This window comes from Pseudocercospora fijiensis, assembly GCF_000340215.1.
Source record: "Pseudocercospora fijiensis CIRAD86 unplaced genomic scaffold MYCFIscaffold_4, whole genome shotgun sequence".
Classification (NCBI taxonomy): Eukaryota; Fungi; Ascomycota; class Dothideomycetes; order Mycosphaerellales; family Mycosphaerellaceae; genus Pseudocercospora; species Pseudocercospora fijiensis.
This window is the reverse complement of record NW_006921535.1, coordinates 1,647,785-1,662,649: the sequence shown is the minus strand read 5'-3', so window position 1 is coordinate 1,662,649 and position 14,865 is coordinate 1,647,785. Positions and strand designations below refer to the sequence as shown.

Sequence of the window (14,865 nt, the reverse complement as noted above, 5' to 3'; positions counted from 1 at the left end):
CACCACCGCCCACCCATCAGCGCTCGACAGGCGGGCGAGCTGGTCCCGATGTGGCAGCCTTTCCCTCGCCCGGACTATCTTCGCCACGTCTCAAGAAGGTTGATCAAGACGAGGCCGAAAGCCTGAAACAGAAACAGGGAATTGGGTGTTCTCTACATGGGCCCGCTGCAGACGAGAGCAGGCGTCGAACAGTCCAGCATCGACCGGCAGCACATTCCGCAGCAGCAGCTTATCGGCGCTGATATGGCCACGGATGTCGAGTCGTCCAGCGCGCAGCCGCCAGGCACAGACTTCTGGTCGATCCGGGACTGGACGTAGCGCAGTCTCACCTCTTCCCTCTCCCCATCAACGCCAACGCCACCACGTGGGAGACGCTGCGCTGGGCAGTACCAATGGTCCATGGAAACTTCGGGCCCCACGGCAAAATTACCCTATCCGCCCCTCACGCTGCCAGCATCCAGCATCCATGGGCCTGTCCGCATGCTACGCCACTACCGCGGCCAGAGCTGGTCGCTGACGCTGACGCTGACGATCCGCATTGCCAGGCATTCGGTGGCCAGCTCCTCCCACCATCGAGCGGCACCCTCAATCGGCCGACGGCTGCACGCGCGCCGCTTGCCGTGCCAGAGGTCGTCGTAGTGCCAACCACCTTGATATGCTGCAGGAACCAGAACCCTCGTCCCTGTCAGGCTCCGACTACTGCACTTGCGCCTGCTCCGTGCGCGAGCCTGCATCAGGCATCGAGCTTGCGCTTGTCTGTGACCGCATCGTGCAATTCGCCGGTCTCTGCCGAAGGTCATGGCGCACTATCGTCGCCAGCTACGAGTTATTTTAGCATCAACGTCTCGCGCTTCCGCTCGTTCATATTGCGTCCTTTTATGAAACAGAGCGTGCTGCCAATGCTTTACGCCAGACCTCAGGACACACGGATGAGTCGTCCATATAGCTGCTCATACCACCACCTAGCATAGCCTCCTTCTTGGTCACCACCACACACAACACACCATAGCTCCCCTCGCCGGATTCACTGAACGGCGACCACATCTCAGGCCTCGACAACTGCATCCGACCACTTCCACTAGTCACCAAATCACCCTGGTTCATCGCCTCCAGCTCTCCACATGACGTGCGTTCTTCCCCCAACTCCTTCCTGGCACCATTTCAACGACCATCTCCCATGGTTACCAATGAATCCTGACACGGCGTCTTCGCAACCGTCGCTGGATCGCGCACCATCGCAAGGTTATGTATCTCCAGGATCAGAGACCAGGAAATCCTCCACCAGCTCCGGGAAGAAGCGAGCATCTCGCGCAGGCACACGGAGTGTAACCACTCTATCTGCAGCTCAGCTCGAACGGAAACGTGCCAATGACAGAGAAGCCCAGCGAGCGATCCGGCAACGGACCAAAGACCATATTGATCACCTCGAAAGGACAGTGAATGACCTACGAGGAAGCCAGGAGCAGAGCGAGAAGATAGTCCATGCAACCCAACAAAGGAATCGCGAGCTCGAGGATGAGAACGCTTACCTTCGAAGTAAGCTCAACGAAGCAGGCTTTAACATGAACCTTATGGCAGACAGTAAGTAAACACAACCATCATCGTCATACATCGGCCCAGGCATCTGATGGGAAACGATAGACCAGCGTTCATCAGAATCTACCATGCTCTCAGTGCCCTCGACGTCCCCAGGAACAGCCTCCGGCTCCAGTATCCCTAGACCCGGGTCGACCTCGACACCCAGTAATCATTCCGTAACCACACAATCCTCGGGATCGCGACACGGGTCGTGGCAACATCAAGCCGGATTTGTTGGTACAGCAATGGGACTTCCCAGCGCCGCTGCAGTTGCCAATGCGCCCAACATGACCACATGGAGATCGCACGAGAGTGCTCAGAGCCTACAAACACCAGGAGGGAGCATACAGGATTCACTCCAGACCCAGACCGGCGCACCATACCACCACGGGGAATATGCAAACCCATCATCATACCAGTATGTAAGCCAGGACCAGCAGCGCCCACAGTATGAGACTGCGCCGGCGCACCAGCAGCCAAACTACCAGGCTTCGGCGGTTCAGCCGTACAATGCTTCTGCAGCGCCTCAGCCGTCGACGTACCAAACAGGTCTGACCCCGCAAAGTGAATTTCCCAGCTTGTCTGTATCCACAAGCCCAAGCACATATGCACAGCCGAGCTTTCAGCAGCCAGCGTCGTTCCAAGTGTCGCCGCTGCAGGTTCCAGCAAGCGCGACAGAGTATACTTCTCCGCACGGACAGATGCAGCCTCCACCGCTTCCTCCCAATCCCTCATTTCACCCGAGTGGCAGCGAACAGAACTACGGTCCCGGCCAAGCAGCTCCCGCAATGCAATACCGAGATGAAAATGCCAGCCGCTCCTACTCGCTCAGTCACTATTCAACAGCCTAGGCCCCGCTGTCATCCCAACCCTGCAGGATGGTTCGACGGGCATCATGCTGGCATCTGGTGCCCAACCAAACCGGACGCCTACTTGCCGAACCTCCAGTCGCCAAACGACCTTTCCGGCGATGTCAACCACGACGATGCCATGATCGACGCAATCTAACACTGGAACGCGCATCTCAAGGCTCCGCTACTACTAGGGAAGCATGGGCACGGTCCATCCGGATGGACTTACCCGTCACATTGCAGCGCCAGGATTGCATACAGCATTTTGACCTGTCTGGTATGAAACATTGTTTGCCCCAGCTCTGCACAGTAGTGTGCAGTGCCCCGCGCAGGGCACAAGCTCTCCGAACAGCCAGGTTGTCACAACGGCGACACAGAAACAGCCCGGCGGCGGCGGCGATCATGATAGTGCGCAGTTGAACTCTATCAGGGCCGGGCCTGCCCTGTACGGTCGAGTGAAGCGACACGCGGACCCGGATTGGAGGCCCCGAACATTTTCCGCTGCTAGCGCTCCCGCCGGGGATCGGGAGTGACAGGCGCGCTCCAGTCACCACCCATCAAACTTTATCCCGATCGCTGGTCCATTTCTCCACACTGCTGCCAAGCTGGCCTACCTTCCGCCACCATGAGGACTGCCCTCTCTGGTCTGTCCATTGCGACGCGACAAAGAGCATTTGCTTGCTCCTTACGATGATGAATTAGCAAGAATCACGACAGACTGCGATGTTTTTCTGCTGTACTATTATCTCCTTATGTACTATGCATTGCATCAAGATCTCGTTCTTAACGGCGTTGACATCAAGACGGCATGAGACTGAGACACAGTACCAGCTTCCACAGGCGGGGTTAATCAGATGATATTTTGCTGTCGCTATGTACTGTACTATCCAATATTCCCAAAATCAAGTTATAATCGCTACTGTAAATGAATACTCATTTCCACCATTGCCGTTCACCTCGTATGCTACATCTGGTCTAACCGAGGTGTTGCGTTCAAGTGAGATTGCACGTTTATTAATGACGTGGACGTTCTATAGAAGTTTGACACCGCAAGAAGCACGCAATAATTCCATCTTCGAAATTCAAAAGTTCGGCGCACACACTGCGGAGTTTCTATAGAGCCACGTTGGAAGCCTAGTAAACACACCGAGCCGCTCGAGCGCCACATCATGGTGGTTATTAAGGATGTTCCAGAACATACCCCCGGATTGAGAGGCATCGCACAGAGGCGTTCGCACACGATCATCAGCCTTCAGCCTTGAGCCTTCTCATCTAACAACTCTTAGGATTCTTACAAAGCTGATTGTTGCGATGAAATGAAAGAGGAAGGCGCTACTTTGAAGGAAGGAAGGAAGGAAGAAAGGAACCAAAAAAATTTCCAAAATTCTAGATTCTCGGATTCGTTGGCGTCATTGATGAAAAGGCTTCAATTGGTCAAAGTGTAGGTTTCCCCCATCATCAATGCGCTTCGATCGCACGTGTGCCGCTTTTTGGTCCTGGTACTGGTACGTTTGCGTTTTCTGGTACGGTAGCGAGCTGCCGCTCCTTCTCCTTGTTATCGGCAGCTTCGTCTGGTTTGGCACCTTGATCATGCTGCTGCTGCTGCTGCTGACGCAACAGTTCCGGGTACCACTTCTCACCCACATCCTGATGCGACTTGATTCGGTTCATGAGAGTCGCTTCTCCCAAATGGTTCCACCTTCCTTTTACGAATGTGAACTCCACATCATCTCGTCTGCCATTTTGCTCTGATAGAATCTCTCTGCGTAGGGCTCGTACGTGATCGGGAACGTTCATTGATTCAAACTTCGCGTCGTAGGATACTCCTTGAAAGAAGGGAATGGAAAATCGCGCACCAGATCCTGCGGCGGGTGAGAGCACTCTATGGGTCGTGCTTGCGCATACGCCTCCCGTCAATGCTTCGAGTCCTTGGCCAATTGCGACAACTAGAGTACCTTTGATGGGTGGACCTGGAACGAAAGATCAGCCCTGTGGTTTGAACCCTTATGCGGAGAGGATGGCTTAGTCTTGGGATGCTTGCTTACAGTCGATCCATTCACCTTGTGTATTCTGTGCCTGTAGACCTTTGTGATTCGAAGCTTGAAGGAGATACGAGGTCAACATAGAATCTTTGTGCGGTCCGACCCCCTGTCCAACGCCACTGCCATTATCGGGATACTTGACTACCTTCAGCTTGTGTTGCTGGCCTTTATCGAAGAAATTATCGAACGCATTGGCGGGCAGTTCGATAGCTTCAGCTATTAGGGATGTGAAGAAGATGGAAATATCACTCATGCGTCGCATGTAATCTTCGAACACTGGTTTGAAGTCCGGCAAGGCTTTCTCGTTTGGCCATTGATTGGGACCAAAGAGATTGTAGTACAAGGGATCTTGCTCGGTACGCAGAGCATGAGGAGTCCCCAAGTCGAGCTGCTCTCGCCAGTCTGCCTTGGACGCTGTGATTTCGTTTCCGAGCTACGTGTTTCGCCATCATCAGCACCTTGCCTTTGCCCTAGCAAGGGATGTGAAACATACACGGGAGTATCCCAAGAAGCTTGGCTCGTTCTTCATTTCAATAGCAAGCTTGTCATCTTCCGGCAGTTCGAAGAACTTGATGCCTTGCTCGCATACTCGGTCTAGTGTTTCTTGATCGATCCCAGTATTCTTGACATAAAGAAAGCCGACATTGAGTAGGGCATCGCGGAGCTGTCTGAGGAACACGGGCTTGGTGTGCTCATCCCTGGCCTCAGACAGGTCTAGGATCGGGATTTCCTTGAAGACCATTTCTTTCGCTGTCGTAGTGTGATGTGGTGGAGGAGTGTTGATGTCGTCCTCGGCGGTCTTGACGACTCGCGCGAGCGGCAGTCTGTCGCCGGAAGCAATGAACAACGCGAAACGCCCAGAGACGAGAACTAGGTAATGAGAGAGTATGCAATCACTACTGCCAGAGTGGTAGCCTTGATCACACTCACGAACACAATTGCGGCTAGTAGAAGAATCCCCATGTTTGGTCTTTCGCGATACGATGCTGCCAGGGCAGAGAGGTCAACGGCCTCTATACCGAGTGGGGTAAGCACGGAGTGAGGTGCTCGGATGACGACAGTCGCACGTGATTTGGTGATGGTTGATTTCTCGTGCAAGATTGAACCCTGTGAACAACCAGGTTGAACTTCAGCTCCAAGTACCTCTGCAGCCTACTCGCGGATGCAGCGGATGATGCGCTGTGCTGTGTTGTAGAACTACAGCGGTGTGTGCTTGCCACGCTCACGCTCGCCTCCACCACATGTATTATTATTGCGGTGTCTCAGTTAAGACAGCAGACCCAGTTCTGAGGCCACAGGCTGTCCGGCTATGCCAGATTGGCGCCAGACTTGGGCGTGGACTGCGGAGAATGCCAGTTGAACCGGTTCTTGAAGTTTGGGATCACTTCCAAGTTCCGGCATGCTGCCGATTCTTCGGGCCAGACGGTGCATCCTTGGGCAACCCGGATCCGTGATAGGTACTGCACTTGTCCTGGTACTTGGAATCCCACACATGCAACCGCTTTCTTCACTCCATGTGTCAGCTTGGGAAGAGGTCCCTGGGTTCACAGAGCCATGGGATTGCTCAAACATGAGCAATGCTGGCGCGGGTCACAGTGGCTGCGCATTGCATGATGCAGCTAACAGCGTGGTCTCGTCCATAGTCATACGACCTTCGATTTCGAGCTGCGCTACACACTACGAGCCGTTGACCGCTGAGCTGATGCCCGAGCCGCTGAGGTCACGCCATGGCAGATTGTGCCTTACCATCAAATCCGCCTCTTCTCCAACCTCATTCGTCAATGCCGTGAACAGGAGTAGCCGGGCGAGATTTATCAAAATGGCAGGTCGGCTATTACCACAAGAGCGGGCTCGTGCCGCTCACCGCACTGGCTGAGAGAGGGCACTGGGTTCCGCCAGTGGCCAGAAAGTAAAAGATGCGGCAGAAGAACAGCATGTGATCCATGTGATACCAATCCACTTCACCGCCGTAGTGAAGCAATGCCGCCCGACGGGAGGGTCCATGGATGCCGCCAGTAGGGACCTTCAGAAGCCACCAAATTGCAGGGGGCTCTCGAGGTCGGCCAACAAGGTGGATACGAAGGTTATTGCCGCTTCCTTCGAGGGCTGGTTTTCCACCCCTGCGAGTTATTAACTCGTAGGCCTACACCGTGCTTTTGAACGACTCCGTTCAAAAGCATATAACACGCTATATTAACAAATCGCAGAGGTAGTAATCCTGCCTTAACTAGAAGTAGAAGGAGGTAGAAGGGGGCTTAAACCCTGTCCGGCTTGGCTTATTAAATTAGCTTCTTACTACTACCGAATAAGCTGTGCACTGTAACCGGCGACGGTAAGGTAGAAAGTAGCTATTAGGTCTTCGAGATAGTACGAGAGGGCACTAGCTTATATATATAAAGGTCTAGTTATATAGCCGTTAGTATAATTAGAAGCTATAGGTCTACTAAGGGCTACTAAATAGAACCTAAATTCGAGGATTGATTGCAGTATATCGTCTATAGGATAAGAGCTACCTGCGGAAGCAGAAGATATCTCGGATTGTTAGTATAATAGCCCTTATTCTCGATTATAGCTACTATAGATACACCTTCTTATCCCTCTTATATTATCGACCTAGGCTCCGGCTCTTTAACTCTAGCATTTGCTATACTAGTCCACCTACTACTATAGGCACCGCCTACACCTATTCGAATAGCTCTCTAAGGTAACCCTCTTTATATAGATGTCTCTTTAATATAGCTATATCTAGTCGGAAGTCTATTGCCTACAATCTAGTCGGTTATTAACCGGCTACTATATAGTCGCTCTATGTCCGTAGCGAGCTTATTAACTAATTTAAGCTATACTAATAGTAATAGCGATAGCAGTATAGCTACTAAACAGACGCTAAATTCAACTCTACTAAGACTAGTTATTACGAGAGGTATAGACACCTCTTTAACGGCTTACCTTTAGCGGCAATAACAGGTTGTAGTTCAACAACCTGCACTAGATTCGAGTAACTCTTAGTCTTCTATTAAAGGGGTAGAACAAGGTATAGAAGACGACTATAATCGAGTTAATAGCGATAGTAAGATCTCCGACGACTTTGCCTTACTAATTATTAAGCACTTCGAGGCTAATTCTAGCTATTATATAGAAGGTCGAATAAGAGATATAATAAAGCGCTGTTAGAAGTAGTATAACGACAATCGACCTGCTAGACAACGTACTATTAGAGGCATAGACGGCCTTATTCGCAGGTAGATTGCAAAGCGTGTCCTCGAGTATAGAGCCCTTCTTACTGCTTCCGGTATAGTTATTGTTAACGACTCCGAGTTTAAACAGATACTTAATCGCTTTAAGGACACTGTATTATATAACAATAAGAAGCTCCGCGAGAAGCTACTAACTACTAACAAGTTACGTGCTTACGAGACTCCGGCTTAGTAGGTATAGGACAATATGCTCCGTATTATATCGTAGCGGCTTTAGGATCTAGTAGTTGCAAGTCTATCGACACCGAGTCTAGTTATTATAGCTCTATTACCTTTAACTCTATTACTAAATCCGGCTCTTTCTAGTACGCCTAATGCTCTAGCTGCGACGCTATATATAACGCGCCGTCGGTTAGATATCGATAGTAAGAAACAGCTAAATAAGGAGAGGTCGTTAAGCCGAGTATTAGAGCTATTTCGAGAGGCAATTACTACGTTAGCAAACTAGCTAAGAACTGACTATTCCGAGGCAACAAACAACTACTACTTAATCCGCCGAATAGACGACTTAGACAACCGCTCTAAGAAGCGTATAAAGCTAATATACGCGTCTATAGTACGTTAATTCAATAAGCTTAGAGCCCTTCTTGTCGGCCGTGTTAGACATATTCCTCTCGTTCCTTCGTAGTTGTCGTAGGTTACCGACTTTAGCTTAGACGACAACCTCGTTGCTAACGTTCTTATACCGATAGGAGATGGTAACGAGGGCTACGATAGCGATGGAACTGTCTCGTAGGTGTTAGAAGCGTTAGATATTAGAGATTGATAGCCGTTAGTACGTAGATATTCGCGTTATCGAGATGCTAGACTTAAGCGAAGAGGATTAAATCGAGCGTACTCTATATAGCGTTCTAAATGCTCGTTGGTTCTAGAATTAGTAAGAAACTTAGTAGGGATGCGAATTCTTTAGTATAGTTGTTACTGCCTTCGATACTATTAGTTATAATACTAGTTACTAAGATTGAATTTCGACTATGTCTAGAAATTTGTATAACCCCCGCTATTCTCTACCCTCGTCTATTGCTAGGATACTTAGAAGCAATTTATATAGCTATAACTATAGTAAAAGGGCTATCCGAAGCTCTTCCGTATCTACTCCGAAGATTAGGAGAGAGAACGCGGAAGAGCGGAAGAGGGAGACATTATCTAATAATCTATAATCTATTACTATTCTTTATCGCTATCGTTAACAACTACGTCCCCTATATCTTCTATATCGCTTCTAACCTCTAATCTATTACTAGAAGGGTTTATACGCATTAGATCTAGCACCTCTACGTCTACCGGCGGCATAGGTAGCAGCTTAGCACCTAAGTAATCCCTAATATCCGGACACCTTAAACTATAGTGCGCGGCGACCTTGTTTCTACGATAACAAGACAGGCAGTTAGTAAGTAATACTGCGACTAGATAATAGGACTCTATCGGTATTAAACTAGTACGTAACCCCTTCTTATATTCGAAGAATAGCTAGCTATTAGTTACCTTACTAAACCCCTATTCGACTAACTGCCGTAGTGCTAACTATTCCTTCGAGACCTGCGCTATTATAGCGTTACGATAACCCCCTCTCTTCGATTTCTACAACCCGATAATACTATCTACCTGTCCGTATATAGAGTCGCCGAATATAAAGAGCTTATTATCTATAATATTATTATTAAATAGGTTATGCTATACCTAGTTGATCCCCGACTCGCGCACTATTCGGCTATTACTATAAGAGCTAGGATAGGGACTATTAATAAGCAGCATTCTATCCGGCAGCTATATACCTTAGAATTTAATGCTATAGAAGTGCTTATAGCCGTTATAGAATACCCGCTAGTTACGAGAAGGTCTCGCAATCTTCCTTATAGTACTATTAATGTATCCGAATACACTAGACACTCTAACTAATAGATACAGCGACTCTACTAGGCTCCGGAGATATTGCTTACTAAGCCGCCTCTTATCGAAGAATAAGAACGACTTCTACCTTAGCGCGAGGCTATATACTACCGCATTAAACATATAACTTAACGTCGTAGTAGAATAGCTAAACTTCTTATCTAGGTCCTTCTAGAAGCCTAGACTAGACAGTCGCTTGCAGACTATATAAAGCACCGTTATAGGAGGCAATTTGAGTCTAACTAGTAACACGATTGAACTAATATCTAGTAGGTCTACTAATTCTACTAATTTAGCCCTTATAAAGCGGAAGTCGCCCTTAATATTAGCCTCTAGATAACTAAAGAGGTCGAAGCGCTGTTTGGTGTAGACTCTCGCTAGTTTAAATAGCCGGTTACGCCTCGACTAGCGGTGCTAGTATTTACGGATAGACTCGCCTTCTCGTTATAACTAGCGCTCCTTATTACTACTGTCTTCCTCGAGGTATTTACTCGCAATAATAACGGCTATTATAGTAACTATAGTAGTTACAATAGCTTCATTTTCTATAGTTGTCTATAGCTAAAGTCTATACCCCTAGAAGGTCTATAAGGTCTGCAAATAGGGGCTCTTTACTACGCTAAACTACATTTAATTACATGCTAACTAGCCTCTTCTAAAGGTCCGTAAAAAGCGCCACATTAATCCTTCACCTAACGGTCACAAGCTAGCGCTTATTTGGAAGCCGGTGGCTAGATTGACCACTTCTAAAGGTCCCTAGTGAGCAAAGAGCGGATGAGTTTGGGGTTAATGTCGACGCGCGAGACCGGACACAACTCTGTCGGCCAAGACACATGCCACATTGAGCGATGCTTCGCCTCGCCTGCTAGTTCTATCGCTTTCGGCTCTCGGTTGTGCAAGACGCGCCACGATATGGTTGTCATCCGATCAACACAGAGCAGAAGCATTCTCCAGCCACAATGTGCTCATCAAAGGAATTGATGTCACAATACAGTACTGTTGTGATGGGACTGCTGATCACCACCAAGGGACATGCGGACTCGGGAAGCGAAGATCAAGTGCACAACCAGATTGTGGCACGTCCTTCGCGGCCGATGATGAGTGGTGATCAACTCCCCCCTCATCGAAAGAAAGTCAATTTGGCGAGGCAATGCAATGCAATCCTCCCGCCCACCAACCAAGACAACTTGCAATGCAGCTGCACGCAGCAAGCCTCCTCGCGCCGCGCCTGCCTGTGACGGGAACGCATTATTGCAAGCTGCAATCATCCATCGTCGAGTCCTGTTCGTTCGATATTTTGGCACGGAAAACGTTGGGCGAATTCTCCAGGTCAGCGCTTAGTCACATCACTATCTGAGACAACCAGCCTACCATGCCGGCATCGCTACCATAAACGCAATCGAGAGCGATGGCCCTGATGTGACCAGCACGCCCATGATGCCGAGACACCATGATCACCCTACCACCGACCGAGCTGAGACTGCCCCAGTACCAAAGGCTTGATCTAGGCCTTTTTGAAGGGTCCAATTTCAACCTTACTGTACATTGCTCCTCTGCGTTCACCGATTTGAGCATCCGTCCATGTCATTCACGCCGGCAAATGATAACGCTCACATTCTGCCACAGTGACGAGAACGTCAATGAGGAGCTCGGCATCCGGTGCCTTGAAATGCCACCAGCAGACGAGAAGGAATCATCGATTACACTGGCTGGCCGAAAACGGCCTTCAGAATGCACTCGTCAACCATTTGGTGCCTCGGCATCTGATACACTTGAAGCTTCTGAATTGCGTCGCAAGATCGTGCGCTGGAAAGCATCGTCGAGAGCATCAATGATTTCATCAGCGCTCGGCTCTGCAAGCGACAAAGTTCTCCCTCGCATCGCCCCCGGCTCCAGTGACTTGGCCATGGAACTGTACTCACCTGTAGTGTCTCTGGTACTGGAAACCTCCGCGGCGGTTTTGTGTTGTGTTTCGCGAGAAGGTACGAAGGCGCAAAGTTCCAGGTGCGATGATGTCTGCCATGATGAGTGAGCATTTCGCAGATGTTGCAAGAGATTGGGATCGAGAGACCTCATGCCGGCTCCGGATGCTTTGAGCTTCGCGATCGTATCACGTAGAAGGCGCCGGTCTCGTTCAGTAGTCGAAGTCTCGTCATCCTCGTTATCGAAATGAAGGTCAGCCAGGAAGCATTGCAAAGATGCTGCATCCGTCGATACTGAGCGGGCAGACAGACTGGCATTCGAAGCAATGAGACTTGGACACTTGTAAATGCCCTCATCTTTCTCTTTCGAAGGCCATTCGAACCTCGCAAAATTTGCCAAGATACGCTGCTTATCCGTTTCATCTCTTCCAATTCTCCCACCTCCACCACCGCCACATATCTGCCACTCTTCCACGCCCTCCCCTTTCCACTCGTCACCTTTTCGACCTTCAGAAGTAGCAGAAATATCACCATCACCCTTCCCTCTCAAAAGACATGAAGTCCCGGACTTCCCAGTCCAACGAGTCATATGCCAACTTCTTACTGCAGGCACCCGTTCATCATCAATCAATCCGACCTGCTCAGCTTCGGCAGACAACTCGGCATCTCCAACCTGACTCTGCCATGCAGGTACCCGTTCCCCAGCAAAAGATTTGAAAGATTACTGCTGTATGTCAGGAAATTTAGTGAGTTTTAGCTGAACCTAGAGCGGAGTTAGGGACACAGTCTTTTACTAGCGATTACTAGGCAACAAGCTACCCGCAATCCTCCAATTTAGTAGCGTTTAGAACTACTCGGGTTAGTAACGATTTAGGTTAAGAAGGGCGCCTCTCTCGAGCCTGTCGGCTGTTAGAAGTAGCTATTTTATAGTAGAAGAGACTATTATAGAAGCGGCTATTTTGTAGTAGAAGAGACTATTATAGAAGCGGCTATTTTGCAGTAGATAAGACTATTATATAGACCAAGATTAAATACACTATTATTACTATAGAATCGCTATAAAATTACCTCCTTCTACGACTATAGCGGAAGGCTTGCTCTCGCTAATTGCTATCTCTTCGACCTCGTTATTATTATTACTTAGTACGTAGTCTACGAGTTGTTGTTAACTTACTACTACTAGCGATTAACTAGCGGTTACTATATGTCCTTATATCTTTTATTTCTCGTCTAACTCGCTCGTTACTAGGCAAGTTATTAGCGGCGTCGTCGTCCGAGTCGTCTGTTGTCTAGCTAGTTAATCGCCTAGCGGCTCGCTCGATATCGTCTTCCTTTATATAGTCTATTATTGTCTTAATAAGGTCGTCGTCTACGTTATAGAAGATAAGAAGCTCGAAGAAGGAAGAGAGGCCTTTATCGGCGAAGCAACGGTCGTCTATAGCGTAGCCGTTAACCTCTTAAATACCGTGTATATAGACCTATAATAGCTTACCCTAATACTAGTAGTTAGTTAAATAGCGAAGGCCTAGTAGCGTAGGTAGACCTCGTACTATTGTATCCCCTATTAAATCTACCTCTTTAACGTCGTCTATATCGAGCGGTTATAAGGACTATATGTCTAATATTGTCTCGCGGCGCGGTATATATAGTAGAAGAGGTAGAAGGCGCAGAAATAGCCTCGGAGTAAGGTCGCCTAGTAGAGGTAATATAAATATAGGTTATCGAATAGGTAACGACTAAACGCGCCGTTTTAGTAACGGTCGGAGGGTTATATTAGCATAGATATAATGCGTTTCCGGTGTTGTTAGTAGCAATCGAGGGCGAGTTAGTATCGCTAGTTTAGAAGGTAGCTAAGTTGTCTACTATCGCTCGGTCTTACCTATAAATAGGACCTCTTATAGGTTAGCGATAAACTAGTTAATATTTAGTGTATAGCAACTGTCTAAGAAGTCCTTTACCTTCCGTACGTAGAAGGTATAGAATAAGTCCTTTATAGAAGGGTTAATAGAAGGGTCGTCCTTTATCCGCTAGTACTTTAGATTTAGTGTTTCTACGGCCTCCTTAAAGTAGCCTCGAAGGTCTCTTAATTGAGGTGTTTATACTAAGGAAACGGCGTCTTCTTCGTAACCTTCGATTACGAGTTACTAAGTGTCGAGAACGCGCTAGTATTCGTAAGCAAATATAACGTTAAGGCCTAGAAACAGCTCGATATATCGTCGCTATTGTAGCTTACTAATTTCTAGTCTATTAAATAGGTAGTCTCGTAGAATATAGTAATAAGGTAGGCGGGTTTAAAACTATACGAGGCAGTTGCAGCGAGCCGGAGTTATATAGTTATAACTACGCAGTATGCCCTTATATATAGGCGCCGCCTTAGCTTCTAATTTAATAGCAATATCTATCTGTTCTCGAAGGCGATCTTAAGCGGCCGGTAGTTGCAGAGACTCGAAGCTTAGAAGGCCCTTTTAGTACTAATATTGTATGCCTTTGCTAACTCTATAGCTAGCTAGTTATGCCTTATAAGCTAGCCTATCGTCTACCTTAAGAACCTCGAGAATTATACTATATAGGTTATAGAACACGAGGTTCCGCTTGTTGCGGTTATACTTAATAGTATAATAGTAACCCTCGAGAGGCGAAGTTGTCCTTATTTGTAGCAACAATAGACTATAGAGCCGTGCCTAAGTAGCCTATTTCTGTAACGTCTCGCTAGTCTAATTATAGCGTATATATTAGACCTTGTTCTGCTAGTTTATAGGCTTCTTCTCTCCTAACTACTCCTATATCCAATTTATATCGATAGTAACCTCTCCTACGCTACGGGCGTAGTAGATTGCGTAGTAGAATCGCTTTATAATCTTAGGATAATAGGCTTCTAGAAACGAGCGAAGGAAGGTCTCCTTAACGTAGCGCTAGTAGAGATAAATAAGTATAGGTCGCTCTTTAAAAGAGAGATTGATAGCCGCCTATTCTAAGGCCGAGTCGTCGGTTATAGCTGCAATAGCCTTCTAGTGCGGTAACTACGATTTAATAACTCGAAGTCCGGCTTCTACTAGCTTAGCTTTCTAAGATTCGAGTAGCATATATCCTACTAGCAACTAACACCCTAACCTATTACGAATATATATAGTAAAAAGGCTCTAGCTAAGGTCGGTAGTCTTATAAGTTGCGTCTAGCAAGAACAACTATATAGCATATAAGTCGGTAATGTTTTAAATTTTTAAAGTTAGTAGTTAGAATAATAGAACGCAAGCTCGTAAGCTTAGTTATACGCCTACCTTCTATAGCAATAGCACTACTAATAACAACAATAACGATAGCTGCA

General features: G+C 47.9%; 3 protein-coding genes across 3 annotated transcripts; 2 read left to right on the top strand and 1 right to left on the bottom strand.

The window, feature by feature from the left end:
* The first annotated feature begins 879 nt into the window (after window positions 1-879).
* Window positions 880-3,374, top strand: MYCFIDRAFT_182657 (uncharacterized protein). Its single transcript, XM_007928070.1, has 2 exons — window positions 880-1,581; window positions 1,642-3,374. The coding sequence occupies exon 2, from the start codon at window positions 2,386-2,388 to the stop codon at window positions 2,584-2,586; it is 201 nt and encodes a 66-aa protein (XP_007926261.1). The 5' UTR covers window positions 880-1,581; window positions 1,642-2,385; the 3' UTR covers window positions 2,587-3,374.
* MYCFIDRAFT_135925 (uncharacterized protein) lies at window positions 1,188-1,589 on the top strand (the record flags this gene model as incomplete). Its single annotated transcript, XM_007928071.1, has 1 exon — window positions 1,188-1,589. The coding sequence occupies one exon, from the start codon at window positions 1,188-1,190 to the stop codon at window positions 1,587-1,589; it is 402 nt and encodes a 133-aa protein (XP_007926262.1).
* A 433-nt stretch (window positions 3,375-3,807) lies between the features above and the next one.
* Window positions 3,808-5,330, bottom strand: MYCFIDRAFT_51450 (uncharacterized protein). The gene is made up of 3 exons (XM_007927663.1): window positions 4,965-5,330; window positions 4,475-4,904; window positions 3,808-4,399 (listed from the first exon to the last, which is right to left on the bottom strand). Exons 1-3 carry the CDS (start codon window positions 5,211-5,213, stop codon window positions 3,888-3,890), a joined length of 1,191 nt encoding a protein of 396 aa, XP_007925854.1. The 5' UTR covers window positions 5,214-5,330; the 3' UTR covers window positions 3,808-3,887.
* Between the last annotated feature and the right edge of the window lie 9,535 nt (window positions 5,331-14,865).

Coding starts and splice junctions, on each gene's coding strand:
- MYCFIDRAFT_182657 (XM_007928070.1), top strand. CDS start 2,386: ATGCCAGCCGCTCCTACTCGCTCAGTCACTATTCAACAGCCTAGGCCC.
- MYCFIDRAFT_51450 (XM_007927663.1), bottom strand. CDS start 5,213: ATGGTCTTCAAGGAAATCCCGATCCTAGACCTGTCTGAGGCCAGGGAT. Junction 4,905..4,964: donor GCTTCTTGGGATACTCCCGT/GTATGTTTCACA, acceptor CGAAACACGTAG/CTCGGAAACGAAATCACAGC. Junction 4,400..4,474: donor ACAAGGTGAATGGATCGACT/GTAAGCAAGCAT, acceptor CTTTCGTTCCAG/GTCCACCCATCAAAGGTACT.